At 40.7% G+C, this 24,883-nt stretch overlaps 1 protein-coding gene across 14 annotated transcripts in view; it reads right to left on the bottom strand.

Annotated features, from left to right (window-relative positions):
• MPPED2 (metallophosphoesterase domain containing 2) overlaps positions 1-24,883 on the bottom strand; it is a 196,542-nt gene that overhangs the window by 6,453 nt on the left and 165,206 nt on the right. For 13 of the 14 annotated variants that reach the window (XM_065528358.1, XM_074014013.1, XM_005578325.4 and 10 more), the window contains 3 exons: positions 20,015-20,130; positions 16,745-16,858; positions 12,716-14,081 (listed from right to left, as the gene is read on the bottom strand). The exons of the other annotated variant lie outside the window; for it this stretch is intronic. In XM_065528358.1, coding sequence (XP_065384430.1) covers positions 13,963-14,081; positions 16,745-16,858; positions 20,015-20,130 — 349 coding nt within the window. In that variant the 3' untranslated portion in view covers positions 12,716-13,962. Of the gene's footprint in view, positions 1-12,715; positions 14,082-16,744; positions 16,859-20,014; positions 20,131-24,883 lie in introns of those variants that run through there. 14 annotated transcript variants of the gene reach the window in all.

Below are 24,883 nucleotides of genomic sequence, written 5' to 3'. Positions count from 1 at the left end.
AATGTATTTATTTTGCTCTTACATTTGGTTGATATTCTTTGACTTCATAATCATTAGGACTCAATTACCTAATTTTGATGACAAAAACTATAATATTGTCTTAACTGTTTCACTGACTGCAGTAAGTTCATGGGATTGTTGTGAGATTCAAGGAAGATAAGTCATAAAACAATCACTGACATTCATAAAAGATCTATATAAATGCTTGATAGTGGTAGTAGCTCACATATCAGGTACCTTGCTAAGCTCTTTACATTCGTTTTCTCTCTGATTTCTTTCAACAATCCTATAATATCAGTACACTTCTCACTCCCATTTTAATGATGAGGAAACAGAGGCTCAAAGAGATTAATTAGTTGATCAACAAACACCTCACTAACTAGTGGGCAGTAGAGTCTTGTCCTGCTGTTTGATCCAAATCCCATGTTAAAAATATGATACTAAAAATGAAAGCACCACCACCATTATCATCAACTCATGTTCATTTTTTCAACCATGTACCCCGTGAACTGACTTAACCATGTAATTAAAAAATCAGTCTATTATGGGTCTTTAATGTAGACCAAACATCTTGCAAGATCTCTTGGATGGAGATTTGTTACTAAGTCATTATCCTTGCAGATAAACATGGTACTAATGATTCCTATCAGTACCTCAAGGGCTATGAATTATCACAGCTTTTTTTTTCTTCCATAGCAGAGTTAGATTTGCCTCAATTCACTCATTTTCTTTCAACCAATCTCCACAGTCATGCTAATGAATTATTAAGTGATAGGGCCGAAATTGTTTGGGACTGTGGATAAGAATAATGAATAATGTTTATGTGATTAACCCTCAAAACTTGTCCTCATTAACACACCACTCTCACCCAAACTCTACCTACCCCACTCATTCCCATAAAGGGGTAGCTTTAGGTCTTACATGACTGGGGCTACAGTTAATTAGATTGGGGTGAACACATGATCTGGGGGTACCATTCATTCACTAGAAGAAAGCTGATCAGATGATTTTTTTACTAAGCTGATCAGATGGTCAGATGACTTTTTACTAAGAATCAGATAGAAAGTCCATTAACAACTACTGAGATTACATGAGGCTGTAAAGGTGCCTGAAGATTCTTGGTTCTTTCCCTCCCTGGGCTTCTTGTTTCTTGAAATTTATTATGTCCGTATCCTATAACAAACCTCTCTTTTATTGATCAAATTGGAGTAACTTTTAGTTCCTTGCAATCAAACATCACCCAGCCAAGAGAAAGCTTTTAAAATTTCCTTAATATAAGAAAAAAATCCTTTGGAAACACAAATATGCCAAGGTCCATCCACTAAGGAGCATAAAATAGTATGTATCGGACTTGAAAGAGTTAACTTGCCAACCAAAGACTAAAGACTTGACTTCCTTCTCTTCAGTTGGGCCCAGGTTAATTCTGGTTGATTATAACGGTTATAAATGGTTTTATATTTGAGAGGCATGGGACACACGTGATGAATGTGAGGACGACCATATGTCTTATAAAGAGCTAATTGTGAAAGATGCTCCACCAGTGACACACACAAGTCTGATATAGTCTGGTGGCCAGCTCTTCTACAACAATTTCATTAAACCAATCACCCTTACACAAAAACATAATGTGACAAAACAGATATTGTCCTCTTTGACCTTGGCAGGATATGGAAACATTAAAAAAAGATCCGATACTTTTTTTTAATAAACAACATTGTGAAGACCTAATCACTTGGCATACTAAATTCAAGCACAGGACTTATAAGCCAACCATTTTCTCATTAACACTGCTGTTAATTTTTCATGCTGCATCCAATTTTCTCCATGTCTCAGACAAACCACTTACTCTAATTTATTAGCCTAAGAATTGCCGAATTACAAAGGTAAGAAAACAAATATATGTTTTTCTTTTCCTCCAGAATTAAGACTCCCATCACAGAGAAATGGAATTCTTGATTCGAGAAATCATTTCTTCTAATCCTTTAAATTGGTATTTTATCAATTCTCTGCCCTCTGGAATGTTGGCAGGCATCACACAGAGTAGAACGTAATGCACTGTTTTGTGTCTTTGGAAAAATCATTTTGCATTTATCTTCAGAATTATTTTATCCTTTCATGAACAGATTAACATATTTACTTGTGTGTAAATGGACAATGGGTGAAGATTAGAGAGGTTTCATTTGCAGTGAAGACCTCACTCGTGTAGAGTCTCAGTAGATAAATTCATAGAAATATGTTGAATTACCAGCTAAAGTTTATAAACTGTGGATACAAATTTATGGTTAATAAACTCTAACCTTTAAGATGTTGCTTTAAACAGAATAGATAAAAAATACTGGGAGAAAAAATTTGTATTACAAGGATATGTACATATTTAAACCTTTTAACATGCTTGTATCCATATATACTTTTTTTTTTAGTACCAGCCTGACAACAAAGACAGACCTAAACCTTAACACTGTATTAGAGAAACATTCAAAGTCTTAAGTTTGTAGTAATATCTTTCACTGTAATAAGAGATAAGTATTTGTGGAGGGTTTATTTATTTATTTTTAATTTTTTTTAGATGCAAGAAAGATTTTATGGCAGTCGAAAGATCAGGGTTATACAGCATATTATTTTTTAATTTCTTAGCGATAGGATCTTGCTCTGTCATCCAGGCTAGAGTAGAGTGGCACAATCACAATTCACCGTAATCTCAAGCTCCTGCATCAGCCTCCTGATCAGCCTCCTGAGTAGCTAGGACTACAGGTGCAAGCCACCACAGCCAGCTAATAAAAAAAAAAAAAAAAAAATATATATATATATATATATATATATATATATTTAGAGATGGCGGTTTTGCTATGTTGCCCAGGCTGGTCTTGAACTCCTGGCCTCAAGCAATCCTCCCACTCCTGCCTCCCAAAGCTTTGGGATTACAAATGTGAACCACTGCACCTGGTGCTATGGAGAGTATTTTAAGTGCCTTAATGGAATGAAAAGGAAAATACCCTAAAACTGTAGGAAAGTCTGGGAAGTGTCCAAAGCTTTAGGATGATCAAGGTCCTAGTCCTTCTTCATATTTGGGTGTCCATTCCAATATTACTTTGCAGATGTCAATGTTAATATTAGCCAGACATGTCCTAAATCTTTCAAGACTAGAGCATGCAACTCATTAACCTGTCATGAGACATCATCCAAAGAGTGAAAAGTTTAAAAGGACTGGAACTTTAATTCCCAAAATTCAACATTACCCAGACTTCTCTGGCTTATAGACATGTACTCCAAACTACACCATTCAAGATCAATTACTCACCATTTATTTATTTTTCCAATAAAATATATTTATCATCATTCTTTTTTTTTTTTTTTTTTTCCCGAGATAGCATCTTGCTCCGTCACCCAGCCAGGAGTGCAATGGCACAATCATGGATCACTGCAGCCTTGACCTACCAGGTTCAAGCAATCTTCTTGCTTCAGCCTCCTGAGTAGCTGGGACCACAGGTGCACGCCACGACTCTCAGCTAATCTTTCTGATTTTTAGTAGAGACAAGGTCTTGCCAGGTTGCCCAGGCTGGTGATCCTGAGCTCAAGTGATCTTCCTGCCTCAGCTTCCCACCATGCTGGGATTACAGGTGTGAGCCACTGTGCCCGGCTAAACATTCTTAAATGAATTTACTGATACCTTTTTTCCTGTTTATACATATCATGGCCCCCAAAAACTGTTATAAAAACAGTGTGGTTTTGAAAAATCAGTAGAGAAGGTCGTGACTGTGTATTATAGGAGAGCAGGTGGAGAAAACAGAACAGCACCACTGATTTTTATTCCCATCTCTTGGAAAGAAACAGGCTCATTTGCCCTGGTGCTATGGTTAAGGCTAGTAGTTAAGGCTTTGGTTGGATTCTCTCTTTGGCCTACCTCTGGACTGAATCTTATGCTAAGTAAAGTGCCCTGCACAGGAGGGCCTTATGATACCATTTACCTGTTGCATGGCTGTGAAGGTACAGATGTCCAGTGCTGACCTCAATGTAACTTCCTTTAAGTGCAAGTCAATGGACACTAAAAGCACCTGAAATGATATGTACGGGGTGTGCCATCGCACTTCTAAGCCTCATCCCTAGAATAGGGCTAAAACTGAGTATTTTTACCTTTCTGTGGGTAGCAAAAGCATTTTCTTACAAACTAAAGGAACTATATCCATAGATTCAACTGAAAGAAGGTCAACTGTAATTTTTCAAAATTTTCTGGTGAAAGGGAACTACAATTTTTTTTTTTTTTTTTTTCCTGAGACAGAGTCTCGCTCTGTCGCTCAGGCTGGAGTGCAGTGGCGCGATCTCGGCTCACTGCCAGCTCCGCCTCCCGGGTTCACACCATTCTCCTGCCTCAGCCTCTTGAGTAGCTGGGACTACAGGTGCCTGCCAACATATCCAGCTAATTTTTTTTTTAAAGTAGAGACAGGGTTCCGCTGTGTTAGCCAGGATGGTCTCGATCTCCTGACCTCGTGATCCACCGCCCTAGGCCTCCCAAAGTGCTGGGATTACAGGTGTGAGCCACCACTCCTGGCCTATGTAAGATTTTTAAAAGGGCTAATGTTGTACACCTCCTTTCAGAATTGCCTCTAGGTCAGCACAATAATTAATTGGGGGTTATGAAAGGAGAATGTCTCTACTGAATTGCTTTTAACATTGGTCCAAAGTGGTGGTGATGAAGGGGTTTTTAAAATAGCTTTGAGAATGCTGAGCTTTAAAAACAGTAGGTGATGTCCTCAGCATCCCAGCCAAGCTATTCACTGCAAATACTACGAACAACCGCAGCGCTACTGGCATGGATGTAAATATTCATATCAATAAATGGGATACTGCTGAATCCACAAGTATAGCCAGAATAACCTGCATATTGTCACTTCACTGGAGATACATGATTTATTTCTTGAGAAAAGTCTTCTTCGAGAGTAACATCCTCACAAAACTCTCTTATGTGCCATTGTGTTGGAAAAGCCCATCACAGACAGATTGTGATGAGGAGTCCGCCCCTCCTGGTCCCCCATTAAAGCCAGCAGACCTCGTATTAATAAAACAACGAGGCTACTCACCTGTCCTGACATCGGAGAAGACCAATCTATTAATTTATAATCTTGAGAAAGATAGTGATCAAAAGATGTACAGAAGTCTTGCATATTGACCTGGGAAATCTAAAGGTTCATTCAGTTTTGGGTCAGGACAAGTTTCTCCTTCCTATTCCTATTCTCCCACCCCCATCTTAGGTTTTTATTAAGTAAACTTCTTTGAGTAATCTCTGAACTCAAATACGGGGTTATACTTGGATGCTGTACTCATGGATATCTCACTTCTTTGGGAAAATGACCTATTAAATAAAAATGTGAGAAGTACAATGCCAATTTACCATAGTTTCTGAATCTCAGAACACAGATTCCATTCATAAGAAGTGAAATCAACATATTGCTTCCACTGCAGCTTACAATTAGCTCTGGATTTTTAATTTTGGTTATTCAGTCCATTAGAAAACAAGGTAGGAGGTTATTATCCTTTGTACACCTTATTTCAATTTTGCTGGGACTCAGAAATATAGCAGTCACAGGAAAGAATTAACATATGAGACATAGCATCATTGAGGTAGATACACAAAGACATTCACCAAAAATACTTTAATGCAGAAACAATGTGTGATGAGTACTGTTATTTTTCTTGTTCCTACAGAATTGACTTCAACAAATTTTCTCAGGTGAAACCTTCCAAATTACATTTTTCAGCTGTTTGAAGCAAGAACTAAGAAGGTAAATATAGTATTTCAAACCTCATCAAAATTTATTAATGCTACAGAGAGGAATACTGTGTTTAATGTCCAAGGATCTCTATGCCATTTGATGCTTCAAACCTTTTATCTTCATTATCACCATTGTTTTTTTTTTGTTTTTTTTGTTGTTGTTGTTGAGACGAAGTCTCACGCTGTTGCCCAGGCTGGAGTGCAGTGGCGCAATCTCGGCTCACTGCAAGCTCCGCCTCCCGGGTTCCCGCCATTCTCCTGCCTCAGCCTCCTGAGTAGCTGGGACTACAGGCGCCCGCCACCGCGCCCGGCTAATTTTTTGTATTTTTAGTAGAGACGGGGTTTCACTGTGGTCTCGATCTCCTGACCTTGTGATCCGCCCGCCTCGGCCTCCCAAAGTGCTGGGATTACAGGCTTGAGCCACCGCGCCCGGCCATCACCATTGTTTAATGAGACAAAAGCTACGTGGAGTGGCCCCTTCTGTTAATTGAGACAGTAGTAGATCCTACTTAAAGATGCCATGCTTTGGCTTCTCTCAAGGAATCTTTAGCAGGTAAGAATTATCTTGATGTTCCTATTTATTTTCCATTTCTGATCCACTACTATGCAAAACTCAGAGGAAGAAGGGGTTATATGTCTTCAGCATGGGGAGATGGAGTTCAAGGAAGTGAGATGAATTGAAAAAGGAAAAGAAAATGCACTCAGATATGTAACACCCTTTCTCTTCCTGTTATGAGTTCCAGAGAGCTCATGAGGGACTCTCATTGCTTGTTCAAATGCCCACTCATAGCCAAAGGCCAAAGCCCTGGTTTTCATTTCCCATCATCCAACCCTAGTAGCCATACCCAGAAGAATACAAGGTCTTGCATCCAGGAGTTATATACCACCATGGAGACCTGGCCTAGCTTCCCAGGAAACATTGGTCAGGAAGATACCATTGTAGCCCAGACCAAAGTCACACTTCAATACAAGTTGAGAGATGTATAAAGAAATAAGCTATCAGGGCAGTATTTCTCCAGAGAGCTATTTTGGATTCCACATAAGCGTAACTGGTGGCCTTGGATAAATCATTCCTCTCATTTATGTGCTGAATGGGAGAAAACAAGTCAACAACTGATGCATGCAAAAGCATTTGGAGGTGATGGATAGAGACATTATGGTGCATTTCGTCAACGGCATGCCATTAGAGAAAACCATTTCATAGAGTAAATTAAAAAACAAACCAGCTACGTGACAAACTTGGAATTGCCACTGGCCATGCTGGGTTTTCTCCTTCAAGAATGAAGCTACATGGGACTGACACTGACATTAGCGTGCAGACACCCTTTCCTAGGCTGTCTGTGCTTGTCTGAGTTTTATGCCCCACCTCACACGTCCCCATACCTATGGCCACTCATGTAACTGGAGAAACCTGTGTATTCCAGACCTCAACTTTCTTTTATTGTTGTCTTAACTTTTATATTTTTCATTACCATTTACCTTCATGTGTCAATATCTTGTTTTCTTCACCTAGTTATAAAGACTCTTTCATGGTAAATACTGGGTCTTACAAATGAAGCTTACCAGCACAGCACCTGGCTTATGGTGTTCAGTAAATATTTGTTGATTTCATCTGTGATTGATTTTGCCTATCTTTCTCGCATACCCGGCTGTTATTTGCCAAATAGTGATTAATTCATTAAGAGGGAGTTTCTCTGGACCTACATGCTGGGAATGCGGATAGAAGGCATCGTCTCTGACCTTGGGGTCTCTATGCAGACAAGCAACAATCAGAACATGGCACAGCTGGACGTATGTGTGGGAGGTTATGGCAGCACCAAAGGGGGGTGTTCTGGGTCAAGGTAGGTTGGAGGATCCAGAAAAGGCTTCCAGAAAATAGGAGTCCCTTTCAGGATTATGCAGTTGCTACCTAAACATGACAGTCCATTTGTGCAAAAGCATTTGGTGAGCCCATGCAAACAGGGAGCATTTGAGTTCCAAGTCATTTGTGATTTCAGGATCTCCAACTGAAAAGCTCAACCTATTCCCAAAGTCATCAACTAAGGTCAGGACAGAAATGGGCTATGAAATCACAGGCCCTTTCCCTGTGGCAAGCAGGCGCTGAGAGTGTTCAGATGTACCTCATGGTAACTGTGGCTTCATAAAAATCTAAGCTGATTGATGGGAGGAGGCTCTCTGTGTTCATGTGTTTAGTCTATCCGTGCTTTTAGTTCCACTGTGGCTGTGCTTCCTAATGGAAATGCATTTCTCTCTCTCACCATTACCCAGATATAGATGCTGTCAGATATGAAAGAGCCTTTTTAGCTCAAGATTTTTGTCTTGTAAGGCATCCTTAATTCAGGAAGGAAATGAGGAGGAGTTGACAAAAACCCACCACAAATATTTTGTCAGATAGTTCAGAGACAGAGAAAGTTAAAGAACTCATTTTCTGTATAGTTTCTTACACAGTCCAGTTCAAGGCATTAGCTTTCTCTCATGAAGGGCTGTGGTCATCAGAAAATAATATAAACTTTTGTTTTTGCCCTCTGCTCCTGCCTTTTTTTCTTTTTCTTTAGGAAATTACAATTGACAGAATAAAAATCCTCTACCCAGGGTCCTGTCGATATTACCATATCAATTCTGACAAATCCACTGCAAAATGGGAATGACTCCTTTTCTACAAGTGTGGAATCTGAGGCTGAGAGAAGTAAAAGAGCACATCCAAGGCTACCCAGCATGTCTGATTCCAAAGCTGGGTGCTCTTACCAACACCCAACAGCTTCCAGACCTGACACACACATGTATGTCGAAACGCATGTCAAAGAGCCATCATGTTCTGAGGTAGAAAAGGTAGAAATTGAGCACCCATCTCTCTTGTAGAAGGAGGAATTGGAAGCCTATCGGAATTGTTGTGGGTGGACGGGTTGAAGAAAAGGAAAATGAATCCTCATGGGAACATTAATGGGAAACCTCAGATTCTGAGGTTTCTTTCAAATAATCTTGTTCTCTCTTCATAGATTGGCAGCTTGTCCTGTGCTACAAAATCACACTATGTCAGGCCAAAACTGATCTCTCCATCTTTGATTATTTCTGAATGTCAAGCTGAAAAATCAGTTCATGCTCAAAATGGAATGTCCAAATGCCAAAGTGGAGCATTATCTTTGAATTGCTCTGTGACCATGGTGATGCCAATGACCCTCTCTGAACCTCTCCTATCTCCAGAGGCTGACTTTATAGGGGCACCAGGGAAGACTGGAGCTTCTCAGGGAGTTTTCTGAATCAGTGTTTTTCTCTCCCATGGAAGAGCAAAGTAGGAGGAGGAAGGTAGAGGGGACATTTAGAAAAGGAAGGGAAAAGTAGCTCTAAACTTCTGGAAGAGTGATGCTAGAAGGCCAACACAACCTGCCATTTAATGCAAGATAGGAGAAAACAAAACAAACAAACAAACAAACAAAGTTTTGTGCTAAGAATCTGACATCCAGAAGTGGTCCTGGAGCCTTCTGTGAAACAACACATTAAGACTGTCCCATCCTGGAACCTTCCCCACAGGCAACTGATCCTACCCCATACCTAGCAGTGTTTCCAAATGCTCAGCTCATGGCCAAATCCTCAAAACAAAGGAGATCTTAATTCACTTTTGTTTAATAATTACACAAAAAGCATCTTAAAACTTTCAGGAAAGTGGGAATAGGGTATGAAAAGAGACTAGGAAGCAAAATAGTATCTGGATGTTGACTCTGCCAAAGCTGCACATCCTTGCTGGATGAGCATGGGGAATGGGGCATTATTCTGAGACACAGCAAGTGTTTTATCTGCAATTGACAAATCCCAAATCCTCCCAGCTTCCGTTTCTCCCTACTTAAGACCTAGGTCACGGTATTTATTTACTTAAATGATGGAGATGAAGGCAGGCTTAAGGCTGGCCACCTGTCAGAATAACAGTGACCTGTTTCTAAAGGGATTTCAGCAACCTCCCAACATAAGACAAAAGGGGATTGTGTGAAAAACAGATAGAAAAGAATTCACTAATTGCAGTAAAAGGGGATGGTGAGGTGGAGTGGAAAGATTGCAAGGGCAGAGAGATGCTGTGAGAAATAAGCAGATCTGTGGGTGCCCTTCCAAGAAACTTGAAAGAGGAGAAACCCCCTCCTCTTGGGAGATTAGAAGTGATTTTGCAAAGAACGATAGCCAAACTGGGAAGTCAGGCTCCCTTATCTGTCTCTCACTAATGTCCTTGGGCTTCTTCCCATCCTTACGAAGAGAGGCTTGTTACAGTTCCTAAGCAATGCAAACAAACTTTCTCAGAAACAATACCACTGCTGCTTTGTAGGTTGGAGAGTCAACAGACAGAACCCTACCTGGAGGCCAGGAACGGTGGCTCAGGCCAGTAATCCCAGAAATTTGGGAGGCCGAGGCAGGCGGGTCACCAGAGCTCAGGAGCTGGAGACTGGCCTGGGCAACATGGGGAAACCCTGACTCTACAAAAAATACAAAATTAGCTGGGCGCGGTGGCACAGGCCTGTAGTCCCAGCTACTCAGGAGGCTGAGGTAGGAGAATTGCTTGAACCTGGGAGGCGGAGGTTGCAGTGAGCTGGGATTGCACCACTGCACTCCAGCCTGGGCAACAGAGTGAGACGCTGTCAAAAAAAAAAAAAAAAAAAGTACAGAATCCTGCCTGAGGAATCTAAAGACAAAGCATGGGTGACCTTATTTAACAAACACATGTGCAACACTTACTAGATATCAGACAGTCATCTCCAACTATGAATTCATATGGCAGTTAGAACAACTTTCTCCTCCTCATCACCCCCATTTTACAGAGAAAGTGAGTACCCAGGCGAAGAAATAAGCACGAGTCCGAGGTGGGGCCAGTATGTGGGCAGGGATGCTGTCCCAAGGGTCTGTGCCTTTATCCACCGTGCTGTGCTGGGCCTCGGCGGAGAGGATGTGGTGCCATTGCGGTTGTCATAGAGCCACATTGCAGGGTGTTTCAGGGAGCTACTACTTGAGGGATAGGATATATCCCCAGGCTTGTGCCAGTCTCTCTCTCACTCTCTCTCTCCTTTTTCTTTCTTTTTTTTAAGACAGAGTTTTGCTCGTCGCCCAGGCTGGAGTGCAATGGCACTCTCTCGGCGCTCACTGCAACCTCCACCTCCCGGGTTCAAGTGATTCTCCTACCTCAGCCTCATGAGTAGCTGGGATGACAGGCACATGCCACCACACCCAGCTAATTTTTGTATTTTTAGTAGAGTCAGGGTTTCACCATGTTGGCCAGGATGGTCTCAATCTCTTGACCTTGTGATCCACCCACCTCGGCTTCCCAAGTGCTGGGATTACAGGTGTGAGCCACCGTGCCCAGCCACCAGTCTTGTATCAGCTCTCAGAGGGCATCAACTTATCCAGTCCAGACGCAGAATGATTAAAAGGGCATGGGCTACGTACAGATCTGCTTTTGAACCTTCCATTTTTCCTAGGGAAAGTTATTTAATTTTGGTACATCTTACTTTCCTATCTGTAAAGTGGGGCTTATGTGACCTTACCCAGGATTCTGTGAAGATTAGAAACAAAATACACAACCTGCTCAACAGAGTGCCTGGTGATGGAAGGATAGGAAGTGCCCAATTTATAAGAGCTGTTTTGAATATTTCCTTGTTGTAAGGCCCAGCGTAGAAAGCTCTGGGCATCTGGACAGTGATTACGAATGCTTCAGAGGCAATTCGTGCATATGAAATGGTGGACTGGCTGAAGAAAGCTTTATCCACAAACGAGTCTGCCTTCTAGATTTAGTACACTGGGTAGCTTCCTGCCTCCACAAAATGGAAAGCAATTTTAGTAAGTGCTTAGCTCAATTAGTTTGTGTCCAGACGAACTCTCAAGGGCTGTGCATACACACTTGTCATCATGATTACCCACCTATGTCTGGGAGGCTTGTTTTTCCAGAAGCCACAGGCCTGAGTCTCACTAACCAGATGAAATTGCCGTTCAGTAGCTTACCTCTCACTCCAACCCCCTAGGATGTGGCTTTACGTGAACACCCTCTTCTACTGATGTAGAAGGTCAAGGAAGGGTGGTCCATTTGTCATAGTACCTCTTTTGGTCCATGTTAGCTGTGACGGTCATGAGCTCCCTCTAGGAAGCCCATGGGAAGCTCAAGCATCTGCTCTGCAAGCTTGACCCAAATGTCCACCACAGCCTATGGTGACATCCAAGATACTTAATAACTATTAATAACTACAACAGACCAAGATGGTTACATGTGAATCTGAGCGGGAATTCTGGCCTAGAACATTCTCTCAAATTCTGCTGGTACCGAAATCAAGAATTCCTTTCAGAAATTGCACCAAAGGATCCACAATGGGTAGAAAGGAAGAAACATATATCCAGAATATAATCCAACGAGCCCTGACACATAAGACTTTGGGGGTGCACTGCAGATCCAAGATTATGCTGTTTTGCTTCAGTGGTTCTTCCGTGTGATGTTTTTTATTTTATCTGTTTTTCGCCACCCTTCTGCCTATCCCCTCTTGGTTGCCACAGCATTTTGTGGGTGGGCATCACTAAAAACACCAGTAAGAAGGAGATGGTGACTGCTCTTGGGGAAGATGAGAATGTGTAGTGATTACTGTGTCATAGACTGTTTCCCTAAACTCACTATCACAAACTTGCCCAAAATACATCCACAGCCTTAACTGCAGTCTCTCTGTTCCTGTAGAAATTACAACAGCCAAAGATGAAATCTAAGGCAAGAGAGATGACAGCATGATGGAAGGAAAGAGTGCACTGAGTGCCTTATCGATCTATCTGCCAGCCTGTGAATGGTGGGTAATAAAAATTTATTGAAAATTAGGGGAAAAAATCACTTACTCTAATTCTTCTGAAAGGCATTACTGATGCTACATATGAATAAATCCCTCCTTCCTCAGGACGAAACTACCATCCTCCACCAGCCAACCCTCCAAACAGCACGAATTTAAAAATCTTGCAATTTTATTTGCATATAAAGGCCGCTAGATATAGAATATCACAATAAATTTAAAGAAACAACTGCTTTCCTAAATTTCATTAACAAGGTAACGTAAAATAGAATAAAGCTCAACAGCATTTACAATGGGAAAACAGAAATGACTATTAGCGACAATATTTTGTGCTAGCGAAGATTGCATCGACACACAGTGCAAAATGGGAGAGGGGAGAGGAAGTAAGAAGACAATTCGGGGTATTTAAATAGAAAGGACAACTAAGCCTTATTTTAGTTAGCTTCCATTGCATCCATTTAAGTCTATACACGCCTGTAACTGTACCTAGATTTAACTCAAGCTCTTTAAGACCTTGAGTTCTGAGAAAATATGTCAGTTCCTTCCGACTTCTGATGTGCTGCTATACAGCATCCCTTTGCAGTTGTACTGTCCTTGGCAATATTAAACTCCTAACGTAGTCATAATACACAAAAAATACTTATATATATAAACCCATATTGAAAAGGAGTCTGCATGTTCATTTTTTTAACCGTATGAGATACCTGCTCTTGACAGATTCCATTTCTGTATTTTTAAAGCTAAAATAATTTAAAAGAAACAAACAAACAAGAGACCTTGTATAACCACAATAGGAATCTCACTAGCTAAACCATCCTTTAAATGACAGCCATTTTCTTCTCAATGCAGCTTTCTTTATAGTGAGTGTGAAAAGACATCTTTTCCATGCCTGCTTCTGTTGAGAAGATTGCTATAAATCGGGACCACATCTGCAAAAAAGAAGCATTACCAAGAAAACAACAACAACAAAACATCGAAAATTAAAATATTTCAAACAATACTCTTAAACAGTTGTGCAAATCTCTGTTGGTTTTTAAAACACTGCCTACCTGTTTCTTATTTTTTTCTTTCAGCTTAAAGCATATTAAAATAAGACTTTTATCACTTTTTAAAAGAAAGCTTGGCTGTCCTTTGGCGAACACTAACAATTTACAATGGCATGGCCTTTGAGAAAACAGAAGTCATTTTACAAATTCACAATGTTCCTCTGATTTCAAATGGATGCCCCATTTAAAATAAAATAAAATAAAGAAGAAGCACAACCTCTAGCATCATTTGTGTTCCAACAATTTACAAAAAGAACTCACAGGGTTTGGAAATAAGTAAGAGAATGTAAGTTTATAATTAGAAAAATGGCAGTTTATAGACCTTCCCTCACATTCCAATAGGGCATTTAGAGCTTCAGGAACCCTGTGGGTTTGGAAGGTCAAATATAATTGGAGGGTTGGTCGGTTGAAAGCTGACTGTACACGTCGAGGCATTGATGTATGTTGTGTAACCGTCGGTCATGATGCCATAACCTGTGGGGAGAGAGTGTCACATTTACTGTAATATATACAAATGAGAGTGACGGAATGTAGGGCTGTCAGGCAAGGAAAACAAAAAAATTTTGTCAGTGGGCAGTGAGATGAAATTCAGTTGAGCCTCCTCAGATATAATGACTTTCAGAAGCTACTGCCCAATTTTACTCTATTTTCTTTAAACGGGAGAATCTTCTTCAACTAAGAGCTATTATTTTTTTCTTTATTTCCATGCTAAACTTGTTGAAGAAGGGCTGTGATTTCTTTACCAGGGAGAATAAAGAAAAACTTTTTTTCCTCCTTTTAAAATAGGATTTTCATTTCAAAGCCTTGTGTTAATGGTTGAGTTCTAGGGAATAAAATGAGTGATAGAAGGATTACTCCTCAGGGACAAACACAGCCAAATTCCAAGTGTGATATGGGGTAGGTGAGGGGGAAAGGATACTGCATTGAGAGTTAAGAAATGTAGACACTTAATTTAATTATTTATGAAATAATCTCTTAACTGCCTTTACGAAAGTTAACCATACATGATTTTTGAATTGTGTGGCCTTAATACAATTCCATTTCATTCAAAAGTGTCCACTAATCGCATGCCCAAGTGATGTGTAGAAACATCACCCTAGGTCACTGTTTCCTAAGCCTACCTGGATACTAGATCAAGCAAAAACACTTCCCATATGCAATATAAACCTTTTGTGATTTATTGGGAGAAAGCTGTTTCCCTAGGTGTTTGGTATATATGTTCCCTTGATAATTTTTACTATGTTAAAATGGTTAGCATGTTTGCAAGTTTGCACATTTCCCTTAATACCTTATATTTGCCTTATAGCCTCTTCAACTAAGATTGTAATTCTATGTGGGTATCAGGCTCTTGTGGCGCATAAAAATATAGCTGTGAAAAAAATAAAATTACCAAGATATATAGAAGTAACTGAAAAGGCTTTTTTCCACATTTGCTAAAATTTCTCCAAGTAAGCCTGTGGAGAACTTAATGAGGGTCAATGGAAAAATCCCTTAAGAAAAGAAAAGAGGCATTTAAAATCTGCGCTGTTTAGTTCTGGGGTCATAAAGTCTTGTTATCTCTCTCCATCAAGAGGTTGGTATTTGCCCTCTTCCTGCCCTCTTCAGCTGTCTTAAGTGAATAAAAGTGAGACAAGTTTATTTGAATATGATCTCCTCCCTTTTAGGCAAGTTTATTATTTTGGGGCTTTGGTGGAATTCCCCAATTGTCTGGCTAGTTTAAAGGTAATTAATGATTTTTTTTAAGGATAAAATGCAAACTCAGAGGCATGCTGCAGGAATTCAGATCTGTTTTCAGAATAACAGTCCCCCAGAAATGCTGCTTAGTTTACATATGAGGCCCCACCTCCCTAGTCTCCCCTTCAGGCACTCCCCCATCACTGGTGTTCCCTCCATCATACCTTAGGGCAGTATCCTCCTTTACAGGGAGCACAGCTCAAAGCCAGGGCAGGCTGACATCCACTCTCTGGGAGCTGCACCCTGCTTTCCACCCACTTGGCTGCACTTGGAGCAAGCTGAATTTTCTCTGCACTTGGAGCAAGCTGAATTTTCTCTGGCCTCAGTAGGATGATTTTCAATATGCTCTTTATTACCCACCTAACCAGGAAGCCACTGGATTTGTGGGCTTTGAAAAAGCCAACTTTGCTTTTTGCTTCCTCAGGCACACAGCCTTAAACACCTCAACTTGACTGCAGATTCATAAATAACTCCAGAGAGCTGCCATAAGCAGGAGCTGGAGAGAATATAGCGGCTGCCCACGTAAACACGGCCATTGCACACAAGCGTGTGGAACTCGGAAAGTCGGCTAGGGACAGAAACCCTTAGGCTTGCTGAAAGAAGGCTTTGTGTCTGTCCCAAAGCCCAGTTACCCATGATTTGAAAAAGGTGGGTTGGAGAAAACCCAGATCCCTTGAAGGTTCCTGTGAGGCTTTTGGTTCTGTGAACCTGACTCAGCTTACCTTGAAAGGCAGAAAAATGGCAACTGGACCAGTTCCCATTTAAGACAGATTTAATTATTCTGCTTAACCTCAGCCTGAGCTAATAGCTCTGTTGACTTCTGAGAAGTCTGAAATAGTTTTCTGAGGTTAGTAAGGAAAAGTCTACCTGCAAATGTGAAGGTTCCCGCCACTTCTGTTACATACCTTTCACTGCATGTCCCAAGCTATTTTTCAGAGAATGCCTTGTCTTCCTGGGTCTTTGTGTTAATTCCGTATGAAACACAGTATTTATAGGTAGGAGGGGACTATACAGGCTTAAAATATCTTCTAATATCCAGACCTTTTCTTCTAACTCTCTTAAGGAGAAAATGACTCCTTGTGTACCTCAGAGTTGCTCTAAAGCAGTGGTTATCAAACATTCCTCATTAAAGCCCTGAGATTCCAGAAGCTGCCAGGGGGAATGCTGGGTTTGCAGTAAAGTAGACCAGACGTGCTTCCTACTTTCCACTCTGCTTACAAGAGAGAAGGTCCACATAAAATATTTATCAGCTTTATATGCAGATATTTCTCATAAGACTTCATCTTATAAGAGGGTCCCGCTGCTAAAAAGTTTGAAAACAACTACTCCAGTTATTCCTAGTTGTAGACTGAGATCATGGATAGAGACATAACATGTTTTGAATTCTTTTCCGCTGTTCTTACCTTCATGGATTCCACCAAACACATGGAGCTTGGGCCGGACTCGCCTCTGAACCGTGTTTAACAGCTCCACACAGCCCACTCTTTGAAGCTCCTTTGGAACCCAGTCTCGAAAACCTAAGGGCAAAATGCAATCAATACACTTAATTTTCTTTCTTCAGGTAAGGTTTCATTTAGACTTTCAGGAAGCCATAACTCACAGAAGGTTTATTACATTATCTGTAATCCTAGCCCCTCCATTAAAGCTCACAATGGCTTTTAAGAAACTTTTCACTCGTCACTTTGTCTTCTTTAGATTCTTGAAATTTTTTTTTTGGTTTCCATTTTTTTTTTCTTCCTGTTAATTAACATTTTTTTTTTTCTGTGAGAGATTTGATTTATTCAGCCATGGGTTTCAAATCTTCTTCATGAGCTCAATGACATTTATTCCCGGCAGTCCCATAATATCTCTTTCTCCGTCAATTCAGTTACTTTCTCTTTTTTATTATAGCTTTCTTATAGCAGTTTACTTCTAAGATGATTCAAAGAAGAAGGTCTGGGAGGGGCTGCCTGTAAACGGATCACAAGATACCCAGCTCTCTTTAGATACACTAAGTCTTACCTCTTGTGGTTCCCGATGACCAAAGCTTTGGAAAGCCAGGTTGTCGCTGTGGTCCTGTCCTCTCCAGCGACAGGCAAAAATGTGACCTCACAGTGGCATCCAGCAAGCTGGGGCTAATTGACTACTTTTAAAGTAAAAGCCACTTAGTTCTACACTTAATGCAGAAAATCCATAAAAACTGACATCAATTATAGCAAAAGGCAGCTATCTGGATGATTATGGCCTGGAATGGAATCCATACGCCTCAGCAGGATAGGGCATAAAGAAGGCAGGTAGGATGAAAGGCTAAATTGTAATCTCTGGAAATCCATTCCACAGCGCCATTAGGTTATTTCTATTATTTAGAAATAACTGGGGAGTAAGGAACAGCTTTCTGCTTTGTCGGGCCAAACTGCACACATGAACGTTCAGTGTCTCTGTAAAGACACATTTGCGGGGGTTTAAGGAGTGACCAGAGAGTCTGAGAATAGATGGAAGTGAGGTCGCTAGCAAAAATTTATTCAGCATTTTCAAAACTTTTTAAATGGTGGGGCAGAATCCTTAAGCTACATTGACTGGCATATTACCTCATGCATGTGTTTTTCAAACATCTGAGAAAACATCTTACTCATACCGTAATAGTGAAGTCCCACAGCAGTGTGGTGCCCCTCACCAGTAGGAAGACATTCAAAGCCAATCTTTCCACTCCCCTCTCCAATGTCACGTTTCCACAAGAATCCCGATAGCTGTATCAACTAAGGTTCAATAATACCTTATGAAAACTTTGCCTGACCTTTTATTTGGGAACTCCTTGATGTAGCTGTCACTATTCTCTACTCACAGCCACTCTCTCATTGACTCCACCTCTACCATAAAGAGAGGGATGCTAGCTTCCCTATTAAGAGTTCCTGGGATGTCTGAAATCCTTGGAGTCTACAGTTCAGACTTACTCCTATTGCCATTTGCTTTTATACCAAAATCAATGACTTGATAAGTTTGTTCTGTTCAAAGTTATATTTCAAATAATACCCCAGTCATGTAAATGTTTCTCTGCTGAAGATGGCCAAGTCCCTTGAAATAAACAACCAAAGGGAAATCATGCCTGCACCCAATTAGGCTGCTCAGACAAAAAGATGAAGGTAGCTGAAAAGATAACTCTGTAGGGTGCTCTCACTGGGTAACTCATGCTGATCAGAATATTTACCTAGCAATTTAATGATGTAGCTACTCTAACGGTTGTAAAATAGGGAACTTAATTAATTATGACTTGATAAAGGTTGTTGACAAGTGTAATATTTTAAAACATGGGTTAGAGTGGTCTGGGGATGATGAAAAAGCATGGGAATGGTGATTCTGAAGTGTTAAAAAAGTGAGGAACTGCTGATCCTGTGCAAATCTGTACAATTCCCATGTATGCAAGAGAGCTGGCTCTTCTTCTCTTACTTCCCCCATTACTAAAATGTGCCACTATGGCCTCCGCTGTGGTGCTCACTTCCACTGTTTCTTTGTGAAGCATGGGCCACTTCCTTTGCGAGAGAAGGAGAGAAGCACCAAGTGCCTTGGAGGAGAAAATATCTGCAAAGGTTAAACCTGCATTAGGAAATGAAGGTTAGTTTTTTTCTTTTTCTTTTTAGGGATGACAGAGGAGGGGAGTAACATGGATAAAAACCCCAAACCACATGAAAATTTGTGGAAATTATTTATATTTGTAGAAAGTGTTTTTCCCCTCTCTCCAAACCAACATGATTAAGAAACTCTTTAAGCACTGTACGCTGAAAAATGTGTCAAAAGGGTAGATTTCATGTGATATGTGTGTATGTGTGTGTGTTTAGCCACAATTTTAAAAAGAAAGAAAAAATTGAACACTCTTCTATTAGAAGTGGAACACCTGAATTTCTTGAGCACACCTTAGTTGTTTAGAAAGGGTCCTGGAGCAATGAGTAGTGAGTAGATGTGGAATCAGGGTGGTAGTCCTTGTTGAAGAATGTTCTGTAGCTAAACCAACAGATAACAAGTTCGAGAAAAATTAGAAGATAATAAGTCAAATGATCATTCTCTGACCCGTAATGTGGCTCACTAGTGGGTAGGCTTTGAAGCACACAGACAATATAAATCTGGATGCGGGCTCCATGTGCCTGTAGGATAAGTATCCTTAAGTAACTTTCAGCGTAAGTTCTTACTGAAATACCTCAGCTTAAAAAAAAAGGATTCTTTTCTAAAATTATCAGCTCAAATGTTAAACTTTAAAGGTCTCCCAGGTTCCAGCATTATATGGAAAAGGAAAATGAGCTCCTTTGAACAAAAATTTCCATCATTTCATTGCCATTCAAAAGCCCTGTGATTGGGAGGTCTGTATCTTCCTTCCTTTCTCCACCCCACCCCCTTACTCCAAAGTGAATACAGTTCTTAAAATAAATTATCAAGCTCAAAAGACTGTGGTGCACCATACTCATTTGATTTTTCCCTGACTTGACTAAATCAAAAAATTTAATTTCAAGAACACCTGTAAGCCCAGCAGAACTGCTGAGTTTAATTATCATACTGAGTTTCTTTAAAGACATTGACTTTTCTTTTCGTATTCACTTTTTTTTTTTTTTTTTTGGAGGAAAATGATTATGTCCCTGAAGCATTATTCATTATGCCTGGAAAAAAAAGGCATCTGGATGACAAAGGACAACCTTTGCTTCACTTACCTAGAGGAGGTCCATGTGTCATGAGTATGTCAATGCCCTCAGGGATGAGGTTCCACTTGTCCAGCAGAGACTGACCTCTGGGTAGGTTAAAGCCCCATCCATTAAACCACGGGGTCCTTTGGGGGAGATAATGCACATGGTATCAGGCCAGCAGAGCCACGGCTCCGCTCTGCAATATTTCTCTCTCGCACATTCCCCCACGGTTTGCATTGCTCTCTTTTCTCTTTTTGATGGTTGGCCCTGGCAGCAGGATGCTTTTTTGTTGACTGCTTCAAAACCAATCCATTTGAAAGCAAGCGTGGAGCCTACGAATTGTTGCACTAGAAAGGGGCACAGGAGCCTTTACAGTGGAGACTTTCCCAGCAGGCCTCTATCAAAATCTTGACAATGCTTTGTCTTCCCCCAAATCTCAGTGCTTCCTAAGATACCCAGCCCTGATCCAAAGCATTTCCACCCTTCCTGTAGTGCCTCACAGCTAAGAAATTCTGCAGTACTCCTTCTCCCTCGCAATCACTGTGGAACTACTTTTTCAGAAAGATTCTCACTAAGTCCTTGGAGAAAAGGATGAGGGCTCTGATACAGACACCTCTGTCCATTAAGATGGTTTGCATACCCTGGAGTGAGATTTCCAAAAAAAATGGGGGCTCTGAAAAGTGAGAAGGAACACAGTAAACAGAAAGTAAATGTAGAACTTTTCTCCTGCCACCAAAAGGAAGATTTGGGGACATCCCTGGTCACTCTGGAATCTACTCTCCTGACAATGGCGTGAGCTTTTTCCAATCCCAGGAACTTCTGCTTCAGGAATGAGTTTTTGAGATTGATGTTCCAATGTAGAAGGAAATGAGTCTTTGTCCATCCACTGAGCATTTCTGATTGGTGCTGACAATGTCTCTACCATTTAAAATACAGGTAATACGAGACTGATCAATTTCTCTCTGCAAACACTACAGGCTAAATCACATTAGAACTAAGTAGTTCCCAGTGTCATCCTATTCCAAAACGTCTAGATCTTATCAGTGTTCTTTAAAACTGTTCTATTTTGTTCTGTGGGTAAATTCTAATTTGCTAAGGCATACATGTAACAAACAAGTTGGTCAATTTTCTGGCCAAGCCCAACTTACCCTTTCAGCTTAAGCCGCCCCTTCCATGCCAAATGAAAGAGGAAAACCTGTGTATAAGGTGACCCTAACCTTGTCAGTCACAGCTAATCAAACGGAGTGCACCCTTATTTAAAGCCAGTCACTGGCCAGACTAATCAGATTCTTTCAAGAATTTGAACTTAGAAACACTGACACAGCATTCATTTGGTGGTGGACACATATAGTCAAGACCAGAGGGAGAAGAATGGTCATCGAAAGCCATACAAAAATCTGTGGTACATGTGCAAACCTCAGTTCATGCTGATATGGTGGAGAAAGTTCCAGAGAGGAGACTGTGTAGCCCTAGCCAGAAAAGGAGAAACCAGGAAAGTATCAGACTTGCTTCCTAACCACTTTCCAAGTCCTTAAGAACATGCCCAGGGTGCTTGTTCATAACAGAAATAAGAATATGAGAAGAAGAAGAATTATTATAGCTATTGTTTTATTTAATGCTTTTTCTGTGTCAAGGTACCACTCTAAGCACTTTATTTGTATTAACTCATTTAAGCCTCGCAGCAAACTCACAAGGTGGGCACTATTATCATCTCTATTTTACAATGAGGAAACTGAGGCACAGAGAGGTTAGGTAAACACAATTAACAACTTGGATATAAACCCAGGCAGTCTGGTTCCAAAACCAATGTTTACCACCATGCAATTCCTCTTCTTATATACTATCTGAATTAATTTTCTCCTTGCTCTGGGTGAGACTCTTTTGTACTCTTTCAAGTTTGGGTATCTTGTTGCTTGAAGCCTAATGAGCTCTGAACTGGAATAATGTATCAATTTCATGGTTCTGAAATCCAGTAATAACATGGTGGAGTGGACACCTATTGCTTTTGCCTGTTCAGATCTTTCCTCCGTCTTTTGGTGACAACATCTGAGTTCGTTTGGAGAACCACTCCCTTTCCCACTCAGTACATGTGCTTCTGGTAAAATTGATTCCATCGCTGCTCTAGACTGAGTCTCAGGGATGTACATATGACCCAAGTTGTGTCAATGAGAGTCACCCTCAGGCTTTGGCTGGTGCTATCTAAGAAGAGGTCATGGTTTTTTCTCTTTGGGATCCTGAGTCTTAAGACTTATATGAGCCTAGAATTGCCAGGGAGCTATTTTATCTGTCCTATAGATAGCCCTTGCTTGAGAAACCACCACAAGAAACCCCAGACAAAAAAAGAGAGGGCTCTAATGATGTTGTTGAACATGTGGATCCAGCTTTACCCAAAGCCAACTGAACTTTTCCTTCTACAAGCCAATAAAATCTTGTTCTTTTTATTAACTTTAGTTAGATCCAGTTTCTTGAAACTTAAGAAGTCCTAATACATACAATTATTGTATGTACTTGGGGTAAGCAATAATGTCTCCTCCACTCCAAGATGTCCACATCCTAATACCTGGAACCTGTGAATATTACTGTACATGGCAAAGGGAAATTAAGGTCACTGATGGAATTCAGCCGACCTGAAAATAGTAAGATTATCCTGGATTATCTAGGTCAGCCCAATGTAACCCCAAGGGTCCCTAAAAGTGGAAAAGGGAGGTGGAAAAGAAGATCAGAGTGATGCAATGTGAAAAGGACTCAACCTGCTATTGATGGCTTTGAACACAGAAGAAGGAGACTAGGAGACAAGGAATGTGGGCAACTTGTAGAAGCTGGAAAAGTTAAGAAAAACCCAGATCTTCCTATAGACCCTCCAAAAAATGCAGCCCTGCTGACACCTGGATTTTAGTCCAGTGAGACCCATGTCAGACTTCTGACCAATGTATTTGTAAGATAAAATACGTGTTGTTAGAAGCCACTAAAGTTGCTATGACTTGATAGAGCAGAAATAGAGGGTTGATACAGTACCTACAACATCTGAGCTGGCTATAAAATGCAGGCACTGGGAGTGGCCCTGGGCCTCAGCTGACATATGGCACATGGTCAGTCAACACAGCCCCGCCCCAGCCGCACTGCCTTGCTCAGTTAGATGCAGTGCTTTTAGAGAGGAGAAGGTAGTGCTCTCTTTCCTACCTCAATTTACTTGGGAGGCATCTGGCATTGGAAGCCTGGGGATAATGCCAGGTAGACCCTTTTAGAGTTCAACAAATCGGTCTTTCTCTCTTGTCCTTTAAGATTCTTCACCTTCAGGTTCTTAAACATTTTTATTAGTGTCTAAAATAGAGCTTTTCTCATTCGGGATGCCCATCCTTTCCCTTCATTTTACAGTGACCCTCTTCTAAGGTTTGTCTTAAAAGTAAAAACAAAACAAAAAGGCAACTTCGAAATCCAATGAAAACTCAGTGAACATTTTGGACAAAGAGAGGCAGAGAAAAACAAGCAAAAGCATCTGTTTTGCTAGATTTTGAAAACAAGTTTCTGGGCCTATGGTTCTCATCTGGACATCTGATAAAGAAGGATTTTAACAAGTCTCAAACACACTCAGGTAGTTGGTACAACGAGGGGATCTGATTTTGCTGTCAGCAAGGACAGTCAACCTTTGATCCCACGGGACACCCAGGGGCTTCCAGAGGCAAAGGAACAGGGCTTAAATTTTTCAGTCTTTCCGGTTTTCCCTTGCAGAATTTTCTCTTAAAACCCCAAAGCCATATTCCCCCAGGAAATCCTCAGTTTTATAAGTGCTCTGTAAAAGATAAGACAAACCTATAGCCTATATTTACAGAGACCCCAAATTTCATTTGGTTAATGTTAAGCTGTGACAAAATCCAGAAGTTTCCAAGTTAAGGGTGAACTTTAACAATGTCTGTCTTTTATTTCAACTCAGATCCTTAGGTGTATGAGAAGAAGAACAGTTATATTCCGAGAAAAAAGAAAAAAAAAGAAAAAAAAAACATTTATCATGGCCTTGATGTGCTTTTACATAGAGCTTTTACATAAGTTATTGGATTTAGTTCTTCACAGCAATTTTTAAGGTAGGTATTATCAACTCTATTTTTAGTTAAAAACTTGAACATCAGGGATATCAAGTAACTTGTCCATATTCCCAGGACCAGTAAGTAGTAGAGCCAAGATCTGAACCTGGATCTGCTGGCTCCAAAGCTTGAGTTCTTCCCTTGCACAATGCTGACCAAAACCTACTAGCCAAATTTCAGTTTTTGCTCTCACATAGGTAAAGTAAAAATAAGGCTGTTTCATACAGTATCTTAGTCTGTGTACTGTACAACTCCAAGAGGTGCCATGGAATTGTGCAACTGCGGTGGCCTTTGGTAAAACATAGTATGATATGGCTGTTCTGGGGGCTATCCAGTCCTCTAAATCCTCTAGGTAAGGTGTTTCCACAAGACAGTGGCAGGCAGTGGGAAAACCAGGCCACTGATGGATTCCAGAATTATCTCAGCGTGGCATAACAAATGGGGCATACAGAAGTGGGGAGATGTGTGTGCTAATTCTCATGCTATTAATTCACTGGCTCACCTGAACCTTAGGTTAGCAAAAGCTCCTCACTGGTTCAGTTTCCTCACCTGAGAAATGAATGAGTGAATGGACTCAATTACTGGATTTCAAGATTGCTTTTAGGTTGTAGAAATCTTATGCAGAAATGCAATGCACAAAGCGGGCAAATGCAAAGGTGGGGACTGCGAAGAAGAAACTTGGAGCCTGCTCACTCACTCAGCTCCCTCCTCCTTTCCAACCTGCACCTCTGAGCACAGCTGGCCAAACCTGCCACTTGATGATCTTTCCATGATCTAAAAATCCTAATATTTTATAGTCCTGTGCAGATTATCCATG

This window comes from Macaca fascicularis, chromosome 14 (genome assembly GCF_037993035.2).
Source record: "Macaca fascicularis isolate 582-1 chromosome 14, T2T-MFA8v1.1".
Classification (NCBI taxonomy): Eukaryota; Metazoa; Chordata; class Mammalia; order Primates; family Cercopithecidae; genus Macaca; species Macaca fascicularis.
The sequence above is the reverse complement of the archived record's forward strand: the minus strand, read 5'-3'. Positions and strand labels throughout refer to the sequence as shown.